The sequence below is a fragment of the Heteronotia binoei genome, chromosome 12 (assembly GCF_032191835.1).
Source record: "Heteronotia binoei isolate CCM8104 ecotype False Entrance Well chromosome 12, APGP_CSIRO_Hbin_v1, whole genome shotgun sequence".
Classification (NCBI taxonomy): Eukaryota; Metazoa; Chordata; class Lepidosauria; order Squamata; family Gekkonidae; genus Heteronotia; species Heteronotia binoei.
The window spans coordinates 13,789,534-13,810,586 of NC_083234.1; the positions used below are offsets into that span (position 1 = coordinate 13,789,534).

The window sequence follows — 21,053 nt, forward strand, 5'->3', positions numbered from 1 at the left end:
ACAGAGTACAGGAAAAAGGAGATATAAGTTCACACCAGAGAATCTTAAGAGTCTTGAGTGTCTAGCCAGGCATAAAATTTCATCCCATTTTTTCTTGCTTCTTCCTTAGATTTCCAAGCCAACAGCTGGGATAAACACATGAGTATTCTGAATGCTCCGCATTAATGTGTGCAGTTGGTGTCTCTCCCAGCAACAGGGTGGGGGGCTGTGTGAATAAGAACAGTAGAAGAATAAGTAGCCATGTTACATCAGGCCAATGGCCCATCCAGTCCAACACTCTGTGCCACACAGTGGCAAAAAAAAATTATATATACACACACACTGTGGCTAATAGCCACTGATGGACCTCTGCTCCATATTTTTATCTAAACCCCTCTTGAAGCTGGCTATGCTTGTGGCTGCCACCACCTCCTGTGGCAGTGAATTCCACATGTTAATCACCCTTTGGGTGAAGAAGTACTTCCTTTTATCCGTTTTAACCTGTCTGCTCAGCAATTTCATTGAATGCCCATGAGTTCTTGTATTGTGAGAAAGGGAGAAAAGTACTTCTTTCTCTACTTTCTCCATACCATGCATTATCTTGTAAACCTCTATCATGTCATCCTGCAGTCGACGTTTCTCCAAGCTAAAGAGTCCCAAGCGTTTCAACCTTTCTTCATAGGGAAAGTGTTCCAGCCCTTTAATCATTCTAGTTGCCCTTTTCTGGACTTTCTCCAATGCTATAATATCCTTTTTGAGGTGCGGCGACCAGAACTGCACACAGTACTCCAAATGAGACCGCACCATCGATTTATACAGGGGCCTTATGATACTGGCGGATTTGTTTTCAATTCCCTTCCTAATAATTCCCAGCATGGCATTGGCCTTTTTTATTGCAAACGCACACTGTCTTGCCATTTTCAGTGAGTTATCTACCACGACCCCAAGATCTCTCTCTTGGTCAGTCTCTGCCAGTTCACACCCCATCAACTTGTATTTGTAGCTAGGATTCTTGGCCCCAATGTGCATTACTTTGCACTTGGCCACATTGAACCGCATCTGCCACGTTGACGCCCACTCACTCAGCCTCAACCTCAACCTGGCACATACCACAGAATACCAGCTTTTTCAAAACCGGGATATTGCCAGCCCAGATTTTTTGTGTGATCGCATCGCTCTTTCTGATGAATGGACTTGGTTTTACCACCCAAAATGCAGGTGCTGTTGCAGAGCATATCTGTGCTTAGAGGAGGGAGGGAACAACTGGAGGGCAAATTGAATGGACCTACATTGATTCATGGATTCCTGTACGGGTAGATGTTTGGGTCTCAGGTTGCAAAGGGCTTCATCTAGCCAGCAGGTGAAGACTTTTCTGTTTCATTTGGCATAGCCTCGATAACCAATATAGGTCCTCCTCGCTGTTTCTTGTATTGCTTGTGTGGTTTTGTTGAACATCCATCACCCACTGGCAGCCAGTAAATGAGCCATTGCATTTTTCTACCAGTTGAAGCAGCCCCCTCCAAGTTGGAAATTGCGGAAATGTGGACTGGTGTGGCAAAATCTGCTGAATCTAGAGGAGTGGTCATTCCTTATACTAAATGCAATGGGAAAATGGGTTAGTGGCGGAAACCCTAACCTCCTGCAGCAATCCTGGGTCCAGGAGTATACGACTTATCGCATGGTTCTTTGGTTCAGGACCTCTTCCGAGCACACACACCCCCCCCCCCCAGTACTTATTTCAAGCTGACCTTTAAGGATTTTGCTTCATGTTCTTGCTGGCAGACCCCTCCTCACCCAAGATTTGTCTTTATTTAGAAAGTCCCAACCCTTTGACAGAGCAGTCTAAAGTTCTTACAGACAAATGTTAACGGTGTTTCTAGAATTCTTACAACCCGTTGCTTTTGCTGTGCCTTCCTGTGATTTGTTCTCTACTTGTCTTTCTGGTTGAGCGGTGGCGTATTCATCTGTCAACCTCTCCCCTTTTCAACCGGAGCACCAGGATTCCCCTGAGCTCATTCAGTGGTCTCAGTTGACCTGACCTGACAGCAGCCAGCCAGCTGGTACAGGATCTGGGACAGGCAGAAATTGCAGATGGAATGAGTGCATCTTTGTCTAAACAAATAGGGCTTTTTTTAAAAAAAGAAAAGAAAAGAAAAAGAACACAGACACCAGTATCCCCTCCCCCTCCCACCCCAAAAGAGCTTATCCCGAATTTGCTTTCTGTTTTCAAACCGCAGAAGGCTTCTGTGTATTGGAAGACTGTGTCTTTGCAAGGACCGGCGGATTGTCAACATTCGTGACATAGTTTATAAAAAGGTAAAGGTAGTCCCCTGTGCAATCAGCAAGTCGTTACCGACCCATGGGATGACGTCACATCAGGACGTTTTCTCGGCAGACTTTTTACGGGGTGGTTTGCCATTGCCTTCCCCAGTCATCTACACTTCCCCCCCCAGCAACCTGGGTTCTCATTTTATCGATCTCAGAAGGATGGAAGGCCGAGTCAACCTTGAGCTGGCTACCTGAACCCAGCTTCTTCCAGGATTGAACTCAGGTCGTGAGCAGAGCTTAGACTGCAGTACTGCAGCTTTACCAATCTTGACATAATTTATAGGGGGACATAAAACTTTATATTTAAGGAAATGGGAGGACAGGCCTATTTCTGAGAGCAGTTTTATTAAAAGGTTAGAGCAGAGGTTCCCATTGTGGTGTCTGGAGGCACGCAGGTGCCCACTAACACCTTTCTTCGTGTACACTAAGTGTTTTTAGAAACTGAGTGGGGCCAGGTTGACCACTGAAGATCTTTTGGGATGGTATTTTTGTGTGCGTGAGTGTGTGTGTACGCACCTGGAAGTCATGGTGACCTCTGGTGACTAACCCCTGCCTCCCAGCTCTGGTATTCCTTTTAGGTCTCCCATCCAAGTACTTGCCAAAGTTGTCCCAGCTTAGCTTCTGAGATCTGATAAGATTAGGCTTGCCTGGGTTATCCAGGTTAGGGCTGGCCAGTGAAGATCTGATTAGCTATGAAGATCATAATAACATTGTTTCAGTGCAACTGCCATGAAAAGTGTTTCCTTTCTCACCCCTCTTTCCCAGTGTATTTTTACAATCACCCCTCTCCTCCCATATTCTTGGGCTTCCTCTCCCCCTGGTTCTACCTCCTGCACCAGCTGTGTCCACCCCACCCTGTGTCGGAATTCCAGAGGTGCCCACAGAGACCTCTGGAATAGAGGATGTGTGATAGAAAGTAGAAACCAAAGATTGTTGAGGGCAAAGTTGGAGGAAGAAATCGGCTTGCTAGAAAGGATGGTGAAGAGACTACAAAGGAGACTGGGGTTGATCTGAATGGGAAGAGCAAATATAATTATATTAACCAGTTGAGATGAGGTTGGGAATGGTTCAGAGGCCCAAAACTGCTACAACCCTTGAGAAAGTACTCTATGTTATTTCCTGTTTGAGATCCGTTTTCTGTACTGCAATAGCAATATATTTGCATATGTAACTGGGTCAGCTACTACATTAATGAGCGATCTAATCACTTCCTTAGACATTACTTTCTAACCCTGTTCTCAAAACACAGCAAGCTTGTTCCCAAAACACCACAGTGTTTTCCCTTGACCTTGCAGCTGCCAGTGTATTATGTTTAGACATCTTCATTTCGGCTGTCCACTGATAAGGCCTTTTCCTTGGGCTAGGATTCGTTTGGGTCCTTCCCATGCTGACAGCAAGTGGGGCTTTTACAGCCCAGGGCCTTTATGGCGATGTAGTGCCTTAAGAAACCCTAGAACATACAGAAAGAGGTGTGTAAAGATTACCCCTTGTCTCTAACCCCAAGGACAGATGCGAAGGGAAGAAACAGCCCGGTCAGGCTCAGAGGAAATAAACCAGACAGCTTAAATTAGTTAAAATGCAAAGTGAGACACTGTAAGAAGATTCATGCTAAAAGTAGATACTTTGATCTTGTGCAAAGAGCCCTGTGGCGCAGAGTGTTAAAGCTGCAGTACTGCAGTCCTAAGCTCTGCTCATGACCTTTTGATCCCCAGCGGAAGCTGGGTTTTCAGGTAGCTGGCTTGAGGTTGACTCAGCCTTCCATCCTTCTGAGGTCGGTAAAATGAGTACCCAGCTTGCTGGGGGGAAAGGGTTAATGACTGGGGAAGGCAATGGCAAACCACCCTGTAAAAAGTCTGCTGTGAAAACATTGTGAAAGCAGCGTCACCCCAGCTTGCACAGAGGACCTTTCCTTTCCCTAAATTCCATCAGGTTGTTTCCAACTGATTGGAAAAAACACACACAGTCTCTCCATTTACAGTAGACTTGAAGTGCCAAAATTTCCTGGCTTCCTTAAGATTTTATTTGTTTTTATATATTTATCGAATGCCTCTATCACTTTCCACTTGTCAGCATTCAATATGCTACTGAATCTATGAATATGGGAAGACGGTCCCTAGAAGGAGGATAGCATTTCCGAAACAAAATTGGACCGGTTCTTTTTTTATCGTCGGACTTAAAATAAAATTATTATGGATTTTGGGCAGTAGCTATGTTGTGCACTGGATGGTTTTTGAATTGCATTAGTGTATTGCATAGTAGTAGTAATGTATGGCTGTGAGAGCTGGACCATAAGGAAGTCCGAACGCAGATGCTTTTGAGATGTGGTGCTGGAGAAGAATCTTGAGAGTACCTTGGACTGCAAGAAGATCAAATTAGTCAGTCCTAAGGGAAATCAACCCAGACTGTTCCTTGGAAGGTCAGATGCTGCAGCTGAAGCTCAAATACTTTGGCCACCCAATGAGAAGAGAGCACTCGCTGGAGAAGACCCTGATGCTGGGAAAGATTGAAGGCAAAAGAAGAAGGGGGCAGCAAAAGAGGAGATGGCTGGACAGTGTTACTGATGTAACACGAATTTGAGCAGACTTCGGAGGATGGTGAAAGACAGGAGGGCCTGGCGTGACTTGGTCCATGGGGCCGCAAAGAGTCAGACTCGACTGTGTGACTGAACAACAACAACACATTTGCATAGTTAAGGTGTTGTGTTAAATATTATGCATTACCATTATTTTGTAAACGGAGAGACTCTGTGTGTTTTTTCCAAGCTGCTTTACCTCCATGGTCCTGTCTGTTCCTGAATGTTTCTAGTTTATGGCAACACTATGCATTACTGGCCTCCAAAATGTCTGATTGTTACCGGTCTTGCGAACTGAAGGCTGGGGCTTCCTTGATCAAGTCAATCCCTCTCATGTTGGGGCTTCCTCTTCTCTTCTGCCTTCAACTATCCCTAGCATTATTGTCTTTTTTAGTGACTCCTATCATCTCATAATATGTGGGTTAGTTTAGTCATTTTAGCTTCTAGGGAGATCAGACTTAATATGACCCTGAAACCATTTAGTTGCCTTTTTTGGAAGCCCACACTATCTGTAAAAGTCCATTCCAACACCACGTTTCAAAGGAATCAGCTTTTTTCCTGTCAGTTTGATTAGCTGAGGTGATAGATTCTGGTACCCTAAAATGATCAGTGTTTGAAACAGGTAAGGGCAAATATAATAGAAGATTTAACAGGATTTTAGGATACTCTCTAACACGTCAGAGATGGCAACGTAGACTCCTCCCTAGTTAATAATAAGGGCAGAACTTCTCTCCTTTACCTCAGCATGACATATCTGTAAGAAAATTTCCAGTCATCGAGTTAATCACGACCGTCTCCTTCATAGGTAGTTTTTGCCCCAAGCGGACAGTAATGAAGGAAATAAGTTTCTTTAAAGCCTGAAACTAGCAAATAAGAGGTTTAATTTGACTCCAGGTGGTGGCTGGAAATCTCCTGGGATTACAACTCATCTCCAGGTGATAGAGATAGTTAATTTATGGCTGCTTTGGAAGGTCAACTCTGTGGCCTTATACCCCATTTTAGGCCCTGCCCTCCCTGATCCCCCCCACCAAATCTCCAGGAATTTCCCAATTTGAATCTGGCAACTAATACCCGCCCCCTTAATAAAGAAGGGAAATTAATTATTTAAGGTTAGGGATTTAACCATACTTTGGGTCAGGTTTCTTCATCTAAGTCTACCTTCACTACTAAGGAAACAACATGTGATTTTATATGAGAGATTAGGACTTGCCAAAGTTAGAGATTTGAAAAATCAACCTGGAGCTGGCAACATTATGCTCCTGTCCTCCATTGGCAGCCCTGGGGGACCTGACAACTTTGATGGGAGCGCATGTGTGAATGGCCACACATGTACTTGCCCCAGGATGCTGGGTAACATAGCACAGTGATTCTTAGAGGGGAACTTATGCCCCCCCAGGGGACAATCCAGAAATCCTGAGGGGGCATTTAGAACTTTGTTGGTGGCACTTCATGTTTAAAGCCAGGGGTCCTCAAACTACGGCCCGCGGGCCAGATGCGGCCCGCTGAGGACGTTTATGCGGCCCGCCGGGTTATGGCAAAATCAGACCGGAAGTGACGTTCGACCTAAACTCGCGTTAGCAACGCACACTTCCGGCATTGGGCTGAGGCGGCGGAGACAGAGTGTGAGGTGATACCGAGGTGAGGTGAGTTCCCACGCCGAGGTGTGTGGTGTGGGGAAGGGAGAGAGATGCAGAAGACGGAGAACTGACGGCCCGCGGCCTTGTACAGTAACGGCAGTCCGGCCCTCCAACAGTCTGAGGGACAGTGAACTGGCCCCCTATTTAAAAAGTTTGAGGACCCCTGTTTTAAGCGGTCAGCTCCTATTCCGTACTCACAGTGGCTTCCGACTTTCAGCAAGGGAGAATTGTTTTATAGGCTTCATCTCTTCTTACAAAATAAACTCCCAGATCTTAGAATTTTCCCTGAGGCTTAGAAAAGGGCAAAGAGAAACCAAGCCTACCATGAAGGAGTTGACTGGCCCAAAGGACTCATTGCGTGTAGACCTGATCTCGGTGTGTGGAACACATAGATCATACATATCGCCGTGTAAATAAAGTCTTGTTCGGAGTGCTGTTTTTAATGTCCTGATTTTCTACTTGTGTCTTGGGGGGGGGGGAAGTATTTTGATGAGAAAGTTGCATAGTTGGTGGGTGGCAGCGGGTTAAGAATGAGAGAGCAGTGAGAGCTTTGGACTTGGGTGGGAAACCCCAGAGTCAAGGCCCTACTCATTGGGTGGCCTTGATACATTGCTTCTCTTAGCCTGACCTACCACACAAAGAGCTGTAAGGTTAAGATACCACTCTGAGCAACTTGGGAGGGAACGTGAGATTCAGATACCTCAGTGGTTTTCAGATTGTGGAAGCACAAAGCTTGCCAAGAGTTCTTCAGTGCACAAGCCATTCATGGTGGGCGGGCTTTCCCTCAAAGACTCCTGTAGCATATGGTCGCAGTGGTGGCAAACCTATGACATGCGTGCCAGAGGGGGCACTCAGAGCCCTCTCTGTGGGCACGCGCTCCCTCCCCACTTGCGGCCCTGTCGCCGCCTCCTTTCCTTCCGCCCCGGAGCTGCAATGCAGCCGTTCTCTGTGGCCTCCCTCCTCTTCGGAGGTGCGCAGAGCCACGCTGCGCCGAAGATGGACCCTACTGGCTTTGATGCGGCCAATGCACCTTCTAACTCTTTGAAGCCCGCACGGGAGAAGGCTTCTCCCTCCTCTTTCCAGAACCGGAAGTGAGGGGGAGCAAAGCCTTCTCCTGTGTGGGCATCAAAGAGTTAGAAGGCGTGCCGGCCGCATCAAAGCTGGTAGGGTCCAGCTTTGGCGCAGCGTGGCTCGGCGCGCCTCTGAGGAGGAGGGGGGGGGCACGAAGCATGGCTGAATTGCCGCTCCGGGGAGGGAGGGAAGGCAGGTGGTGGTGGTGGGGAAGCCGAGCCTCGTGCATTGGTGGTGGGGGGGTGAGGGAGCACGCGTGCAGTTTGGGTTGCAGTTTGGGCACTTGGTCTCTAAAATGTTTGCCATCACTTGTATAGGGGCTCTGCAGTAGACATAAAGGCTTCTTATGGGTGCAGTTCTATACGGTTAGAGTAACTTTCAGGTCTATCATTTGCAGAAATCTTAGTTGATTATTTGGATAAGTGAATTCAGATGGGAAGCCCATGCACACCATTTAAAATTCCATGACAAAAGACATTTTTTTTGGCACAAATGTGTGCATATCAAGAAGATGATGATACTGGATTTATATCCCGCTCTGTACTCTGCATCTCAGAGTCTCAGAGCGGTCACAATCTCCTTTACCTTCCCCACACACACACACACAACAGACACCCTGTGAGGTGGGTGGGGCTGGAGAGGGCTCTCACAGCAGCTGCCCTTTCAAGGACAACCTCTGCCAGAGCTATGGCTGACCCAAGGCCATTCCAGCAGCTGCAAGTGGAGGAGTGGGAAATCAAACCCGGTTCTCCCAGATATGAGACCGTGCACTTTTAACCACTACACTAAACTGGCTCTCAATAAAATGCTTCTAAAAAAAAAAGGTGCTTTTGTTTGGACACAGTTCAGTTTGTACTAACCGCAGTTCAGAACCAAAGCCACAGTTTTGAGTTTCCAAACCGGCAGCAGACAAGCTGTGGTTTACACCTTGTTTATTTATATTTATTTATTTATATTTACATTTATATCCCGCCCTCCCCGCCTAGGCGGCTCAGGGCGGCTAACAACATTTCACATATTTAACAAAAGATAAAACTTTAAAATTTAACAATTAAAAAAATTAAACATAAAAACCAGTTAATTAAGTTAAAATAATTAAAATACATGTCTGCTTTTTGTCCCCCATTTATGTGGGTTGGGGTTGGGACAATAGCTTTATGTCTGATTTGTTAATTCAGATGTCATGCTAAGCCAGAGCAGGTACCCAATCGCACCTTCCTGATTCACTTTGAATCTTGGTTTAAAGCGAACCCACAGTTCATCAGTTTTGACAGCATCGCAAACCATACCTAAGCTCCCTTACTTTAAGTGTGCGGACTGTTATCTGGGAGAACCGGGTTTGATTCCCAACTCCTCCACTTGCAGCTGCTGGAATGGCCTTGGGTCAGCCATAGCTCTCATAGGAGTTGTCCTTGAAAGGGCAGCTGCTGCAAGAGCTCTCTCAGCCCCACCTACCTCACAGGGTGTCCGTTGTGGAGGGGGTGGGGTGAGATAAAGGAGATTGTGACCCCTCTGAGATTCAGAGTATAGGGCGGGATATAAATCCAATATCTTCTTCTTAATTATAATTTAGTCCCTTGTCTTAACTAAACCTGTGTTTCTTAGATGACGTACCCATTTTGCGGTAGATGCTGTATTGGAAAAGGCATTCTTTCTTGTCCAAGAGGCAAGGAGGAATTGTCTCTTCTAGAAAGTGCTTCTGCATTTGTAAGTATTTAAAATAAAGGGACACTGTTTTCATTGATCCAAACGTAGTTGATTGATTCACTGCAGCCCTGCGCGCGCTTTCTTGGGAGTAGTTGCCTTCTTACACAGTGGTATTTAGGTCTGTGTAAACGTGCATAGGTGTGTGCTATAAATAATCCTGTATGAATTCATTCAAGGCAGTCGCTAATGAAAGGGTCTGCGATTGTTTGCCGCAGTGTAGCTCTGTGCAACCTGGAGCTTGTTTGCAGCTCTTGGAGTGTTTTGTTTGTGTGTGTCAATCCTAGAACCTGTTTCCAAGTGGCAGATGGCAGCGCTAATGAAAACAAAAAAGAATTCAGCAGCAAGCAAAAATAGGGCCATCTCACGGAAAATATGAGTGTTGTGTACTTAATGTTCCATTGTTTCAAGAGTTCTTCTTCCCCATGATAAAACAAACAGGCATCGAGCTGATTCATGGGTCAGGTTATCGTGTCTGTCCCATAATTTAGATGCACAAATTCTTCACGCTAACTTGTGGAACTCACTGCCACGGAGTGTGTAGTCATTGGCCACTTGTGCTGATGACCTTAAAAGAGGATTAGACAAATTACTAGATGGGTGGCCATCAATGTCCAGTAGCCTTGAGGGCTAAGTCTAATCTCCACGTTCAAGGAGAGTATACCTCTGTTGTGTGGGAGACACCCAACGGGAGGAGGCTTCATCCCCTCTGTAGAAGCTTAGGCTTTCCAGAGGATTGGCCGTTATGTGAACCAGGATACTAGACTAGAAGAACCTTCATCTGGCCCAGGAAGGCTCTTAAGCAGGGGTGGCCACACTTGCATAAGGTAAGAGCCACATAGAATAAACATCAGATGTTTGAGAGCCGCAAGGAAGGAAGGGAGGCAAATTGATAGGTGGAGGTGGAAAGAAAGCAGCTTTAACTTTAAATGCTTTCTCTAAGCAGGTCAACAGGGCAGTGGGGGCTTTGAGAGCCGCACAATATGTGTGAAAGAGCCACATGTGACTCCTGAGCCACAGTTTGGCCACCCCTGCTCTTAAGTTTCTATGGCTGGGATTGCAGGGAGTAGGGGTGGAATTCTAGGAGGAGCTCCTTTGCATATTAGGCCACACACCCCAGATATAACCAATCCTCCCAAGAGCTGACAAAGCTCTTTTTCTTAAGCTCTTGGAGGATTGGCTACACCGGGGTGTGTGTGGCCTAATATGCAAAGGAGCTCCTGCTAGAATTCCACCCCTGGCAGGGAGAGCCAGAAAGCTGAAGAAGTGGAATGGGATGGGAAGTGGGAGAAACCTTCTCCTCACCAATTACCATCATCACCACCACCAAACAGAAGCTCCCGAGTCAAGTGCCTTTCCTTTGTGAATAAACATCTACCCTCTTCCCCACTCTCTGGTCGGCTTGTAGGAGCAAGCTTTGCTCGGAGGAGCGTTCCTTTCCATTGCTGAACAGCCACATCACATCTTTTTTAACGTTTTCAAAATTTGTTTCTCTTCTGCCCCCTCCCAGGTTAGCTTGAACGATTCACACAACCAGATGGTAGTTCACTGGGCTGGAGAGAAGAGTAACGTGATTGTCGCTCTGGCCAGAGACAGCTTAGCCTTGATGGGACCCAAGCTGAGTGATGTAAGTATGTGCAGGGGCGGTTTTGTGTGTGGGTTTGCGGGAGGTGTGTGTGTGAGGGAGGTGTGGGGAGAATCGTGGACTGAATGCAGTGACTAATGGTTGTTCTTTTTTGCATTGAAAGTTGGTGACTCTGTTCAGACATCTTGAAAACCGTGGTTTCTTTTACCAATGGTTAGGTTTTGAATGCAGGATCCAGCTCACAGATGATAACTATTATCGCAGTTTTCTTCAATACGTTCTGCTTTCATTTTCTTCTTGGTAGCCTGTGGCAGGTATAGTCAGGGAACAGGCCAGAATTAAAGCAGCAGGTCTTACATAACATCCATAGTTGGACACGTGAAGCTGCTTTATACTGAGGCAGACCTTTAAGAACATAAGAGAAGCCATGTTGGATCAGGCCAGTGGCCCATCCAGTCCAACACTCTGTGTCACATAAGAACATAAGAGAAGCCATGTTGGATCAGGCCAATGGCCCATCCAGTCCAACACTCTGTGTCACATAAGAGAAGCCATGTTGGATCAGGCCAATGGCCCATCCAGTCCAACACTATGTGTCACATAAGAACATAAGAGAAGCCATGTTGGATCAGGCCAATGGCCCCTCCAGTCCAACACTCTGTGTCACATAAGAGAAGCCATGTTGGATCAGGCCAATGGCCCCTCCGGTCCAACACTCTGTGTCACATAAGAACATAAGAGAAGCCATGTTGGATCAGGCCAATGGCCCATCCAGTCCAACACTCTGTCACATAAGAACATAAGAGAAGCCATGTTGGATCAGGCCAATGGCCCATCCAGTCCAACACTCTGCGACACAGAAGAACATAAGAGAAGCCATGTTGGATCAGGCCAATGGCCTCTCCAGTCCAACACTCTGCGACACAGAAGAACATAAGAGAAGCCGTGTTGGATCAGGCCAGTGGCCCATCCAGACCAACACTCTGTCACATAAGAGAAGCCATGCTGGATCAGGCCAGTGGCCCATCCAGTCCAACACTCTGTGTCACATAAGAACATAAGAAAAGCCATGTTGGATCGGATCAGTGGCCCATCCAGTCCAAAACGCTGTGTCACACGGTGGCCAAAAAACCCCTGGCGCCATCAGGAGGTCCATCAGTGGGGCCAGGACACTAGAAGTCCTCACATTGTTGCCCCTTCCAGGCATCAAGAATACAGAGCATCACTGCCCCAGACAGAGAGTTCCAACAATACTCTATGGCTAATAGCCACTGATGGACCTCTGCTCCATATGTTTATCTAATCCCCTCTTGAAGCTGTAGCTGCCGCCACTTCCTGTGGCAGTGAATTCCACGTGTTAATGACCCTTTGGGTGAAGAAGTGCTTCCTTTTATCCGTTCTAACCCGACTGCTCAGCAATTTCATTGAGTGACGAGTTCCTGTATTGTGATAAAGGGAGAAAAGTACTTTCTATACCTTCTCTATCACATGCATTATCTTGTAAACCTCTTATCATGTCACCCCTCAGTCGACGTTTCTCCAAGCTAAAGAGCCCCAAGTGTTTTAACTTTTCTTCATAGGGAAAGTGTTCCAACCCTTTAATTATTCTAGTTGTCCTTTTCAGCACTTTTCCCAATGCTTTTCCAAACTTTTAGTTCATCAAAGTCAGTACTGTCTACCGGCAGCAGCTCTCCAGGGTCTCAGCAGGCTGAGGTCTTTCACATCACCCACCAGGTGATTCTCTTAACTGGGGATGCTGGTGATTGAACTTTCTGGGACCTTCTGCTTGCCAGGTAAATGCTCTACCACTGAGCCATAGCCTCTCCCCTAAAGACTTAACTGCGGTTAAGAAATCAACTTTGGATTCTAGTTTGATGGGGCCTAACTGACCATTGTTTCCAGAATGGCCCACATTCAGACAGTCACACTAACCACAGATAGCTCAATTAAACCAGGGTTTTGTGCAGCATCAGAACTGAGCCAGTGACAACACCTAGCGTATAAACAGCTCTTTCCATCCCAAAGCACTGCCTATTTCTTTTTGAATGGAAAAGTGGCAAATAAATGTGCTAAGTAAATAACTCTATCACAGTAGTCCTGACAACAGCCCTGCAAGGTTGGCCCATATTATTGATGTGGGGGGCCAATGATGAAAGAGTATGCCTTGCAGAAGGCTGCCAGTTAGCATAGATGAGCCTGGAACTAGCAGCTTCCCGGACCACTGCCCACTCTCTTACATTGAAGCCATCCTGTCCAAAGTTACTGCAGTCTAAACCCCCTGAAATCAGTGGGTTTAGACTGGAATAAGTCTTCACCTGATCGCACTGTCAGTCGCTGTGCTGCACCCCCTCCTGATGGAGTGTTCTGATTGAGTTTGGTGCATTGCTGTTATTGCATAGAGGTTTTCCAGAGGGGTCAGTAATGCGTTAGAGCTGCTGTCGTGTATTTTGTCTTCTTGGGGAAGAGTTTGCTTCCAGCATTCTCTCCAGGTGTGTCTCCAGTGAGCATCTCCTTGTCCTTCCCTATAGCAACCAGGTACCCCGCTGCATCATGGGACATAGTCCCAAGTTGCATGGATGTTAGCGATGTGTGCCAAGGTGTCGAATTAGAGGAAGATACGGGAAGAGGATGGTGGAAGACAGGAGGGCCTGGCGTTACTTTGTCCATGGGGTCGCAAAGAGTTGGACTTGACTGTGCGACTGAACAACAACAAAAATTCTTTAAGGGGTTTTATGCTGCAAGTTTTTGAGAGTAATGTGTTAGATTTGCCTTATCGGTCTTTAGTAAGGCACGCATGTTGGTTTTCCTTAAGAGACATGCAGACTATTTCTGGTTTTTTGGGGGGGAAGAGGGTTTGAGTGATAACAGTGCCCACTCTGTGGTTTGTTTAATATTTTCATTAGTTTGTTTTTTGATTTGTTTTATTCATCTGTTGTGTGAGCCCCCTTGCGGAGGGGGGGGAAGGGAAGGGGGTACAACTACTTTAATCAGTATACATAAAGATTGATACTGCTTGTTTTGCCATTTTGTGATCCTGTGTTTAGTTTATTGCTGTGTTCAGATAATGTTAAGGTATCTTCTCGCTGAATATTTTTTTTTGCTGCACCTAGTTGGCTTTGCTGCTTTTAGTGTATTGTGTTAATCACAAATTTGTTTTGTTGGTTTTTATGAGTTCGCTTTCCTGAGATTGCTTTCTTGTTTCTTACGAACATAGGAGAAGCCATGTTAGATCAGGCCAATGGCCCATCCAGTCCAACACTCTGTGTCACACAGTGGCAATTTTTATATATATACACACACACACACACATTGTGGCTAATAGCCACTGATGGACCTCTGCTCCATATTTTTATCTAAACCCCTCTTGAAGGTGGCCATGCTTGTGGCTGCCACCACCTCCTGTGGCAGTGAATTCCACATGTTAATCACCCTTTGGGTGAAGAAGTACCTCCTTTTATCCGTTTTAACCTGTCTGCTCAGCAATTTCATTGAATGCCCACGAGTTCTTGTATTGTGAGAAAGGGAGAGAAGTACTTCTTTCTCTACTTTCTCTATCCCATGCATTACCTTGTAAACCTCTATCATGTCACCCCGCAGTCGACGTTTCTCCAAGCTAAAGAGTCCCAAGCGTTTCAACCTTTCTTCATAGGGAAAGTGTTCCAACCCTTTAATCATTCTAGTTGCCCTTTTCTGGACTTTCTCCAATGCTATAATAACCTTTTTGAGGTGCGGCGACCAGAACTGCACACAGTACTCCAAATGAGACCGCACCATCGATTTATACAGGGGCATTACAATACTGGCTGATTTGTTTTCATTTCCCTTCCTAATAATTCCCAGCATGGCGTTGGCCTTTTTTATTACAATCGCACACTGTCTTGACATTTTCAGTGAGTTATCTACCACGACCCCAAGATCTCTCTCTTGGTCCGTCTCTGCCAGTTCACACCCCATCAACTTGTATTTGTACCTGGGATTCCTGGCCCCAATGTGCATTACTTTGCACTTGGCCGCATTGAACCGCATCTGCCACGTTGATGCCCACTCACCCAGCCTCAACAGATCCCTTCTGTTGATCTTCTCGCATATCCTTACTCCATGACACCCTGGGTGCTCCTTTGGAGTTGAGAGGAAGGTACATTTGGCCCAGAGGACTCATTGTTTGAGCTTGTGATAAAGGGATGGATGGGCTGACTGACATTCAGAAGGAGGGGGTCAGAAACTTTATGTATTTGGTTGAGAGGTTACATCTCAGGTAGAAACATGTATAACATGTAAGCTCAGTATAATAAAGATTCAGGAACATGGAAGTTTCACTTTATTTGTTCCTTAACCATAATTGGAATTTAAATCATAAACTCTTTAATGGGGAACTTCTTAGTTGGATGGGCCATTGGCCAGATCCAACATGGAGTCTCTGATGTTCTTATGTTTTTGATTCTGCTTACCTGTAAATTGCCAAGAATGGCATGGGCTGATTACTGAAGAGCCCTAGCACCACCCTGACCTGGATAGCCCAGGCAATCTTGGTGTTGTCAGATCTCGGAAGCTAAGCAGGGCCGACCCTGGCAAGTAGTTGGATGGGAGACCTCCTTGGAATACCAGGAGTGGGAGGCCGAAGCAGGCTATATCAAGCTACTTCTCTGAACATCACCAGAAGTTGCCATGGTTTCCAGGCGTGCACACAAACAGAAAAACAAACACAACCCCCCATCTTTAACAGTGTTGTGCTATTGCTTTGGGGGCCAAGTGTCTTGATGTTGCATTGTGGAACTGTGTTGTAAGTAATGAACTGGGAAGGGATTCCCTCTCTCCTCCAAGTCACCCCCGGCGATTACCAAGCCGAGCAGCTGCTATAGCCTGGGCACTTTTCTAAGAAATAATCAAGATGCTGCCGTGGCTTTCCATTTAAGAGGGCAGTTGCCATAGCCCCAAAGTGTAGAAAACCAGTGCAACGCTTTCGCCTATTGCTGTGTTGTAGCATCCTTCTGGCATTTAAAGAAACAGGATTCTTAGCTTCTGTTTTGCTTTTGGGTTTTTTTAAGGTCGTTTGATGCTTGGGCCCCTAACCTTTTTGAGTCTGCAGAGAGCATTGGAATTCTGTTACAGGGTGGTGGGCTAACCCCCAGCCAACCACAGAATGTCAAGGTGTGAGGTCATGCATAACTTGAGTATTTATTATTTATTTGATTTGATTTGATTTATACCCTGCCCTCCCCGCCAAGGCGGGCTCAGGGCGGCTTACATCAGTAGTAACACATCATCGTTTTGGGCAGAAGCTGCGGGTATCAGGACGACTTTTAAAATGAACATATTATTAAAAATATTTTCGGGCATCCACACCACTTACCTCCAGCCACACAGTGACAATCCCTTGTATTGTGGCGGCTGCTGCTATCGGAGCTGCTTTCTTAAACATCTCCACATGTTCAGAATCCCTGAGAAACCAAGCTGCTTGATTTGTAATGTCGACCTCCTTCCTTGCTAGGTTTACGTGTCCTACGATTACGGGAAAACGTTTAAGAAGATATCGGACAGATTCAATTTTGGCCCAGGGAACAACAGTCAGGTGGTGATTACTCAATTCTACCACAGCCCAGCAGATAACAAAAGGGTAAGAAATGAAAACGCTGGAATGAAGAAACAAAGGATTTAGTTTGAAGTAAAGGGTACTTTGAATATTTGCCAGATCCAGTTCGAGGGTTGACGTGTGATGGTTTGGGCACTCTAGAAATTATTCATTTAAAAAATCTTTGTGATTGTGTGAATATTTGCAGTGGTTCAGTACAGAATTTTCCTACGGTGGCATCTGCTACCTTTTTGATCCTAGTCGCCAGGTGTGAGTGTGTTGTTTTCCTTCAGGGGTGAAATTCTAGCAGGAGCTCTTTTGCATATTAAGCCACACACCCTGATGTAGCCCATCCTCCAAGAGCTTACAAAGCTCTTTTTTGTAAGCTCTTGGGAGGATTGGCAACATCAGGGGTGCGTGGCCTAATATGCAAAGGAGCTCTTGCTAGAATTCCATCCCTGGGCCACACACCCCTGATGTAGCCAATCCTCTTGGAGCTTGCGGTAGGCCCTGTACTAAGAGCCCTGTAAGCTCTTGGGAGGATTGGCAACATCAGGTGTGTGTGGCCTAATATGCAAAGGAGCTCCTGCTAGAATTCCGCCCCTGTTAGTCGCACTGGTGAACTGGCCCTGTCAGGGATCATATGGTGAGTGGGACGATGTCACATTGCTGCATCCAATGTGATAATGTCACTGAACGTTGGCAAACAAAATCATAACCAGTCAGATTTGGCTAGGTTAGTAACAACTGTTGAGTTGGAGTGCAATACAAACAAACAGGTGACCAATCCAAACGAAGAAGAAGAAGATGCTTTTGAATTTATATCCCACCCTGTACTCTGAATCTCAGAGTGGTCACAATCTCCTTTACCTCCCCCCCCCCCACAGCAGACACCCTGTGAGGTGGGTGGGGCTGAGAGAGCTCTCCCAGAAGCTGACCTTTTAAGGACTGCTCTGCGAGAGCTATGGCTGACCCAAGGCCATTCCAGCAACTGCAAGTGGAGGAGTGGGGAATCAAACCCGGTTCTCCCAGATAAGGAGATTGTGAGCCACTCTGAGTGGAGGGCGGAATATAAATCCAAGGTCATCGTTGTCGCCATCTTCTTCTTCTTCTGCAAGTGTCCAGTAGCACCTTAACGCCTAAGAAAATCTGTGGCAGGGTATGAGCTTGTGAGCTGTTGGGCAAGCAGCTGTGTGTTTCTTTGTATTGTGTAATTCCAGCCCAGAACAAGCCAACTATAGAGCTTTTGGGAGGCAGGGCAGGGGAAACCCTTGCTCCAGTCATACCAGAAATAGTATCTAGATTTCCATGCTAGAAGTAACGGGGAAGGAAGCTCTGCATACAGCTCCGTTTTTGGCAGCAGCTACTTGTTTCTTTGTTTTGCCCAATTCCATCCTGAAATAAGCCCCACTGTAGGTGATACTAGTTTTATATCGAAACCATCACTTAGGATTTCTTCTTCACAGACCTCCATGAATCTTTATTTTGTGACTTGGTCTCCGTAGCAGAGTCCCCGATGATGCATATTTGCAGCCAGCTGGGAAGGCCTATTGTTGGCTCCAGCAGGCAAAACAGTACAAACCCTGGTAAATAAGCAGCTGTTCATTTAATATTAAAGAGGATGCACAGCAGAGGGTGAATATTTGTCTCCTGGGGATAATGCTTTTGATCAAGAAAATTGACAGAGCGGCTTCCAAGGACAAGGGGGAAAAAAAGAATGAGAAACGAAGCCAAGCATCTATGCCCCCGCTCTCTTCTTTCACAGAATTAGACACCAGGCGATTGTCTGCTCACTGAATTCCTTGAGATGGAAGCAACTTAGTGATTTCCATACTCTGTGTTGGGTTGCAAGTAGGGTTGCCAACCTTCAGGTGAGCCCTGGAAATCCTCCTCCGCAGAATTGCGGCTGGTCTCCAGACTACAGATCAGTGCCCCTGGAGATGGTGGCTGTTTAGGAGGGTGGATTCTATGGCATTGTACCCGTCCAAGGTCCTTGCTGTCGCAAGGTTCCACCCCCAAACTCCAGGAATTTCCCAACCTGGAGTTGGCAACCTTCGGTGGGGTTGGAGCATGGCTTGGAATACAGGGCCCCTGTGCAGTACTCTCTCTAAGCTGTGGAGCCTTGTGAGCAAAATTTCTACTTTATGAGCTACTGGCATTAACGTTGTGGGCTACTGTATAAATTAATTTTATTAATTTAATTTATTTATTTGACAGATTCATATTCCACCCATATGGGCTCAGGGCAGATTACAAACATAAGAACATAAGAGAAGCCATGTGGGATCAGGCCAATGGCCCATCCAGTCCAACACTCTGTGTCACACAGTGGGCAAAGAAACCAGGTGCCATCAGGAGGTCCATCAGTGTGGCCAGGACACTAAAAGCCCTTCCACTGTGCCCCCCACCCAAGCACCAAGAATACAGAGTATCACTGCCCCAGACAGAGTGTTCCACCTATAAGAACATAAGAGAAGCCATGTTGGATCAGGCCAATGGCCCATCCAATCCAACACTCTGTGTCACACAGTGGCCATAAAAACCAAGTGCCATCAGGAGGTCCACCATTGGAGCTAGAAGCCTTGTGTGTGTAAAGTGCCACCACGCTGCAGCTGACTAATGGCAACTACTTGGGGTTTTCAAGGCCAGAGACGTTTCAGAGGTGGTTTGCTATTGCCTGCCTCTGTGTAGAGACCCTATGGCATTCCGAGGAAGTCTCCCGGCCAAAGACTAACCAGGGCTGACCCTGCTTAGCTTCTGAGATCTGACAGGATCAGGCTAGCCTGGGCCACCCAGGTCACCTCCCTGGCATGGTCTTATTTATTTAGTGCTGAATCATCTAGCCAGTGCAGCACAAATTGCAGGAGACAGATATCCCCGGCAAAAACCAGCACTGGGAATTCTGATACGTTTGTTTAAAGTAGGGATGGGGAACATCCGGCCCTCAAGATCGCTTGGTCTGACCCTTGGGGATTGCTGGTCCCTTTCTTCCCCCCATTTCTTCCATTTATTTCTCTTTCTTCCCATTTCTTTATTTTCCTTTATTACCCTTTCTTCCCTCCATTTCATTTCCTTTTCTTGCCCCCATTCCTTTCTTTCCCTTTGTTCCCCTTTCTCCCTTCCTTTCTCCCTCTCGGCTTTTTCTGCAAAAAAATACCCTGGACCTAGGCATTTACCTAGGGCAGCAGGCCAGGTGTGTGTGTGCCAAATTAGGCCTTAATAAAAACATAATAAAACAATTAAAACCCAGCAATAAATTAATAGTCTACAATTAAAACAACACAGCTCAGTAAAGTATAACATAGGCGGAGTGGGCACAGTTTGCTCTGGGGCCATTTTTTTCTGAGCTAAGATGAAAATGTGTGAGCTGGAGGCCAAAAACCTATGAGCTAGCTCACACTGTCATCTGAGAGAGAACACTGCCCCATGTGGTTTACCTGCTGCTTGAAGGGGAGAGGCCTTGTGCTGCATTGATTACCCCTCTGTGTGCCAGTTTATGGGCAATGACATCATTGGGGCTTAAGCACACCAGAATTCTGGCCGCTCCACAGCCGACGGAGCGGGGAGATTCCTGAAGCTTCTCTGTTGCTCAGAAAGTCTGGTCTTGTCCTTGAATCCTGGCTGGTAGTCGTACAGAAAGGACACTGGAATGTGCAGGAATGATTTTACTTATCCTATTTGGCGGGTTATCTGGCTATCCTTGGTTCTGAGAGATGGTTGAGAAAAGAACTTCCTGACCGTTAGAGTGGTTCCTCAGTGGAACAGGCTTCCTTGGGAGGTGTTGGGCTCTCCTTCCTTGGAGGTTTTTAAGCAAAGGCTAGATGGCCATCTGATAGCAATATTGATATTGAATTTAAGGGGAGGCATTTGTAAATTTCCTGCATTGTGCAGTGGGTTGGACTAGATGACCTTGGGGGTACCTTCAAACTCTGATTCTATATATGTATATATATAGGATATGAAAAAATGCCTCTGATGGTAAGCCAGGGAAAATCCCCCCAGCAACCTGTGTATGAATTTTTTAAAAAATGTATATATTTCCCCTGGCTAAAAAAGGAAAAAAAGAAAAAAAAATAGAGACAAAAATATAACAGTAGTGACAGATCTGCACATGATAAGATTCTCTACAACATTTCCAAATATCTAAAAATAAGTCCATATGCAATTGTTGTTTGTATGTCCAATTACTTATAGAGTTCTAAGGTGCTCAATCGGTAGATTTACCAGAGGTGGTTTTTTATCTTCCCAATGTGCATCTTTCCTGTCCTTCATCTTTCTGCAAAGATCCGTCTGCTAATTTGGGGCAGCTGAGTGACTTTTTCTTTCTCTTCCCTGCTCTCTCCCCTTCTCCAGTATATCTTCATCAACGCTTCCACTCAGTACCTCTGGCTTACCACGGACTTCTGCAACACCATTCAGGGCTTCTCGGTCCCCTTCAGAGCTGCGGATCTGTTGCTTCACAGCCGGATTCCAAACCTGGTCTTGGGCTTCGATAGGTCTCATCCCAACAAACAGGTGAGTGGCTCTTTAGGGACGCAGCTACCGAATGAACTCGGTGTTGCTTTGCTGATGGAGGCAGCACAATACAAAGAGGCTCTTTTGTGAAAG

The 21,053-nt window shown here is 46.2% G+C and overlaps 1 protein-coding gene across 1 annotated transcript in view; it reads left to right on the forward strand.

The window, feature by feature from the left end:
• Nucleotides 1–21,053, forward strand: part of SORL1 (sortilin related receptor 1) — a 194,927-nt gene that overhangs the window by 29,077 nt on the left and 144,797 nt on the right. Inside the window, 3 exon segments of the mRNA XM_060251466.1 lie at nucleotides 10,802–10,918; nucleotides 16,365–16,490; nucleotides 20,799–20,960. Coding sequence (XP_060107449.1) covers nucleotides 10,802–10,918; nucleotides 16,365–16,490; nucleotides 20,799–20,960 — 405 coding nt within the window.